This window comes from Apteryx rowi, unplaced genomic scaffold (assembly GCF_003343035.1).
Source record: "Apteryx rowi isolate R43461 unplaced genomic scaffold, aptRow1 scaffold_296, whole genome shotgun sequence".
NCBI classification, from domain to species: domain Eukaryota; kingdom Metazoa; phylum Chordata; class Aves; order Apterygiformes; family Apterygidae; genus Apteryx; species Apteryx rowi.
Window position 1 is genome coordinate 1,143,932 of NW_020449374.1, and position 6,000 is coordinate 1,149,931.

Genomic DNA, 6,000 nt, shown 5'->3' on the forward strand with positions numbered 1-6,000 from the left:
TCAAAGGGATAAAAAGAAGAAAAGCTCTTCTCCCACAAATTAAACAAGAAGCCCTTAGATAGAGCAAGATGGATACAAGATTAAAAAAAAGCTGCAATAAAGCATCCATGAAACAAGAAGCAAATTAAGCCTATCAGAAAGCAACAGGGTTAAAACATGCATCATCATACCAGCATGAAGCAGCACTAAAACTTCAGATCTTGCAGGAAAAATAACTCTCCAAAATAAAATTCTACTAGAACAAAGAGGTCAAACCATGGTTACATGGCTTCTTATTTCCAGTTTGTCATGGAACAATCTAAGATTACCGCTGGTGTTTGCCACAAAAATTTGTTAAGTGAGAACTGGCAGTGCTGAAACTCTGCTTCCATTTCATTGACCTGCGTTATAGAGGGACAAGCTGGTCCCTGGCCTGAGAGCTGCAGCACACCTGTCTTGGCCATTACAGTACAACCTGAAACTTCGTAAGCTTGCAGCTTATAAATAACCCTTTTTTTAAAACAAAATACACAGGGCCTTCCTCCTTGCCTTCTCATGCTGCTCTCAACCACAAAGTCACTTCACCTACTACAGCAAGACAGGTGCAACAGTGAGAAGAATCAAGCTGGTGATTCCAATTCCTTCCTGCACTGCTATGAAAAATAAATTTAAAAATAAGCCAGCCAAAAGCAGCCTTTCCCCCCCCCCAAAAAAAATCATCTTCTCAGAAGTTAATTGCCTTGCAGAGTATCCTGTCACAGGATCGTCTCATCAAGGGGTTCATGTCATCACTAAATAATTTGTGTGTAATCATAAAATACTCTCAGCCACATTCCAGAGTCGATTTCCTTTCAGGAGCGAACGCAAGTCGAGGTGCGCAGGCTTTGTGTGCCGACATCCTGCCTTTGCTTCCATGTCCCGTCAGAGCTTTCCCATTAGTTTTGTCTCCGCACCGTGCAGCTCTCTCCAGAGTGGCCGGCCCTTGCCATTAGCCACCACCTCTGCAACGCCACAGAGGGCCCATTCATCCCAGGTTCCTCGGCTCTTACTGMAGGTTCCCTGGGTTCCCGCACCTCCATTTTCCCATGGCATTTTTCAATTGCCCATTTTAGCCTTGGCGGTTTGAAAGATAACACCACACACTTTCCATAATAACTAATTAGCCATGACTGAGGAAATGTATGAACCATACAGTAAACAGAACAAGCASTTATATTTGTTCTAAAATTAAGTTTTGATGGAAACTGCCAGGCAGGCAAACAGAAAAGCACTCTCCAGGGAGAGTGTTCGAGGTCGGCACTCATTTCCCTCAGCATCTGATGTGCTCCAGAGGTGAAAGCATGGCTCAGTTGAAGGCAATGAGAGTTTTTGCTGCAGACTTCACTAGGGCAAGGATTTCACCCCAGGGATACTGCATGGCACATGGTTCAGTCAAGTTTAAGGTAAGTGGCTGGCATGACACAGAAAGATTCAGCTAGGGCTCAGGAAGACCTTTTAGTTGCATTATTTGACACAATGTTAGTTATTTGCCTTCATTTTTGACATGTTGAAGGGAATGCCATTAAAATCACAGTTCAATTACAGTAATACAGCTTCCGCCAATTCTTTTGTTACCGACCAATCTCGGATATGAAAACAATTTATAGGACAAGAAATAGTCTTTTACTTTTATCTTACTCCTGTGCTCAGTATCAAACTACCATCTTAATCACCTCACTGCTCTTTCAAAGCATCAGTACTTTCACAATATGGATCACACCAATGGTTCATCAAATCATTAAAACATTTAAACTAAAAACAGTGGCCAGTAGCTGATGCTTTACTAAAAACAAAAACTGCTCACTAAACACACCTGAGGAGAAACAGAGCACCTTCTCCACTCCCCAAAACACCTCGTCACATGAAACGTGACCCTGGACTACCACTGCCCTTGTCTCAGGTAGCACATTTGCAGAGCAGCCCTCACCTCCCRGCACAGAACCGGCTTTTCCCCACACTCAGTCCCGAGCTCCTTTACCCTCATTATACTCAGCAGGACCACCCAAAACATTTTGGAGGCCCGGCTACAGCTCTCCCACATCCAGGCGAGCCTGCGAGTACGCCGGGTGGCTCTGAACCACCTGCGAAGTGAGGCAGGACACTGACCGGCAGCTACAGCCATAGCCGCACCACCGGCCGGCCCCAGGGTCTCGCCAGCCGCCCGCCGGGCACCTCTGAGCCGGCCGTCCCCACGCAGCCAGCGGCAGCTCTCTGACCTCGGGGCTGGGCTGCAGCGGCGCACGGGGACCCTCCTCCATGCCTTGACACGGCCCTACTCGCAAGCAGTGACCGCACACCGTTCAGGAGGCATCAGATCGTTGGGAAAGACCACGGGCTATCTGCTACATGGAGATTCAGATCTCAAGTCAGCACCTGGATAGTTCAGAGAGGCTCTCATCTGCTATTCGGGCACGGGTCCAACGCTTTTTATAAAAGGTATTCAACTAAAATTATATTACCATTTTTCAAACCAGCTCCAGTATTACACTGCATGACTTCCAGTTCTCAATTCCAGAGTTTAGCAAACCACTTTGCAAAGAAGAGTTCACTTATGTTTTGGGTCTCAGTTCATGTGCCTGGCTGGTGCAAGATAATTGTTTTTATAATCTGAAAGGAAAAACCCAAAGCATTTGCTCTATGTAGTTGATTTTCAAATTACCATGATCCCCTCTCTGTCTGTATGACCCCATTAGCACTCCAACAAATGAAAGGAAAATACAACCAAGTAATAGGAGATTTCCTCTGAAACAATTCTACACAAACAAATCTCCACATACACTTCAAACTACTCATGCTAAATTTTCAGGGACTGCTTTAGTATGTAAACACCCCAATTTAAGGGTCTATTACTTTGATATAAAAAAAAAAATCTAACTGTACATTGGAACAATGTAAAAATATTTGAGAGCAAGATAATACACCTATTAACAGGCTCTAGAAAATGAATAACTCATTTGAGGCTTTCCGGTCCTGATTTAAGGACCATTCCACCATTATTCATCCTCTCTGTCTGACACACCCATAGCATACAAACACAATGAATGCAAGATGTCATAGTAAAGCATAACACAACATTATTTTTGTCCTATTGAAGTCATGAACCTGTCTGTCAATATTTTCAATTCACAGGCAAGCACAGTTAAGTCTTAATTCAGCAATAGTCAGGCTCTGCAAACTCTCGCACTCCAGGGGTCCCCGAAACTCCCCGGACTACTGCAGGCTCCCACGGGAGCCCCTTAGACAAACCCCCAGAGGTCGACCCTGCTTGTTTCCTGCTCTTTGGCAGAAGCCTAACGAACATCGGCAGGATCAGGACACGTTCCTAAAAGCAATCAGTGCAGATTCCTGCTCTGCCCTGACACTTGTGGAGCAATGTGCGGTGTCTGGGCTGCAGCACCATGCCCCAGGGTAGTTTAGCCAGCAGATGACATTGCTTGTAGGGACTGTTAAGTGGTTACCTTCTTCTAAGCAAGGCAAGGATCTAAGTCGGCTAGGCAGTTACAGATTATTATAATTTTTCTTCTATAGTACTTTTTAATCACCTCAGCACTTCCACAGACACTCATGACCTTTTCCACATCCTACCAATGCAGCATATAAAAATGAAGAGAAAAAAAAGTTCAGCCGATTCATCTAGGACTAAAAAAGAAACTTTCCTCATAAACAGGAACTGGGGTAAGAGATACCATTCAGTATTGGGTCACACCCATACCATCATTACCGGGTTGGGCAAGACTCATACCATCATTTATTCTGCTAATGTAAAAGCCATCCTATGCAAGAAACCCTGACTATTAAAAAGTTATTTAAAAAAAAAAAAAATTCTCGAGGTAATAGCCATACTGAATGCATCCTGAACATCTCCTTGCAGCTTAACTATGCTAATGATAATGCTGTAGAGCTGACAACTGCTGACGGGATATGCCTGCTGGAGATCTCTCTTACTCTAAAACGTTTATAGCCTTTCTGTCAAACAGAAGGGACATTCAGTAGGTGAAAATTAACTTCCAATCCAGAATACCGTAGGTCAGAAGTTGGGTATACCTGTAGTGTACAATTATAGCACTCTGCCCAAGTAACCATCTCTCTGCCAGCTTTTCTTACAGATTAAAGAATGAGGACAAGCAATCTGGGTCAGGTAACCATATTCAAATGTTGAGAGTAAATAACCTAGCTCCACACCATTCCCACCACGCCATCTCTTTAAAGAGAAAGTATTTTACAGAAAGTAAAGCAGTGGATCTCTGTTTTAAATAGATGCCCTAGCCTTCTTAAAATTTATTATATTTTAATGAAAGTCATAGGAATTATAAGAATTTGTTTAGAGAAACTGAAAACCTCAGGATGGCAGCCTAAAGACCTTATTCATGAAAACTCAGAGGTTTGGGAATCCCATATTTGGACTATGTTGCTTTAATTTATTTATTTTTTCAATTGAAAAGTTCTCAATGCTCATGCATTTTTTAATTCGTTAATGTTCTATCAGGAGAAACATAAAAGCAGCAGACAGCATGCTTTTCAGATGGACACTACTTCCTAGCCTGCTCCAGTTTTATAAACTACTCTCTACACTCCTACCAAAAAGGAAAAAAAAAAAAGGCCAAGATTATCCATCAAAACCACAGGTTGTATTCACACTAAAAGGTACTTCAGCATATATTTTCACTGGAAAGCATTAATTTTTGCAGAAAATTGTCTTGTCCCTTTTATGCCTGCAGATGAAGTTCATCAAGTAAAGGAATACTGATACAGTCTGGGCAGATGAGTACTTTCATAGCAATGCAGGTGATGAGAAACAAAACAACAAAAATAAAAACAGACACGTCTGGGTTACCTCCCTAGATGCATGAGACACACAGTGAACAATTTGGAATTTACTTTGCTTAAATAAATTATCAATAAATACATCTTAATACAGTTCCTATCACCTCTTAAAATTGTCGCTCCGATGCTATTCCCTCACAATTCTTATCGTTCTCTTAAGCGTAATATTTCTCTGTGCTGTTACTGAGTTTGCAAGCATTACAATGGACAGTCAGGCAACATGGGCAACACTGCAGACTCTTCATAGCTGAAAGTCATTTCAAATAAAGTAAAAACAATGCCAGATCTTGCGAGCCCTGACAATTTCCCGGGGCTGAAAATCTCCCGACAACGCAGCAAGGCACAGCAGGACTTTTTACCTCTGCTCCCCTAAGAGCCAAAATCTGGGAAGGAGCACAGCAGAGTTTATTTCATTCTATATCAAACCCTTCAGAGCCACAGGCTATTTAAGGACCCTCTGGCAATACAGTAGCTCTAGATTAATCTAAAAGCCCACCTAAATGGCACCCCCTGACAACCCCCATTCCCTTAGAGCAGGGAAGCGCAGATTCTACAGATAACCTATATTTCAAAATAAGATTTGTACATCACTAGTGAACACAGCATTGAAGATGTGAGGAAATGAGCGTGCAGCACAGGTTCATTTCCATGCTACTGTCAGCACAGGTTTTATTTGTGCCTCGGTTGTACGTTTATAATGAATACAGTCTTTTCATTTTTCTAAGCTTTCTGAACTATACTAGAACATTAAAAGCACGTTAGCAAGTACATCTGCTGCTACTCTGTCATTTGTTCGAACTGTACTACTGGCTAAAGATTACCTCCTAGGCCCTACGCAAAGGCTGTTAAAGTCAGCGAAAAGAGTCTGGTAGCGTTCAACAGGCTTTTACTCTGGACTCTAATTTACATTCCTGTGTCAGCAGCTCTAAGCTCTGGTATCAGACTCAATAACAGTTCTTATTCCTTGTTTTGAAGGAGCACTGAAAGGAGCAAATACGACATAGCTGGAGCTGATGTCAAAAGGACACGTACTTGGGCAAATATACCTCCTTTAATATATATGCCTCCCCCACCATGTTACATATCATAGAACAGAGGCAATTATGCTGCTTTAAAGATGACTCTTAAAAGCACTAAAGGCTTTTACCAATTCTCAAG

The 6,000-nt window shown here is 42.4% G+C and overlaps 1 protein-coding gene across 1 annotated transcript in view; it reads right to left on the reverse strand.

The window, feature by feature from the left end:
- The window catches only part of NELL1 (neural EGFL like 1), a 246,135-nt gene extending 243,995 nt beyond the window's left edge, over nucleotides 1-2,140 (reverse strand). The window contains exons 1-2 of the mRNA XM_026069412.1: nucleotides 1,997-2,140; nucleotides 979-1,148 (exon numbers count right to left, since the gene is read on the reverse strand). Coding sequence (XP_025925197.1) covers nucleotides 979-1,148; nucleotides 1,997-2,140 — 314 coding nt within the window. The remainder of the gene's footprint in view (nucleotides 1-978; nucleotides 1,149-1,996) is intronic.
- Between the last annotated feature and the right edge of the window lie 3,860 nt (nucleotides 2,141-6,000).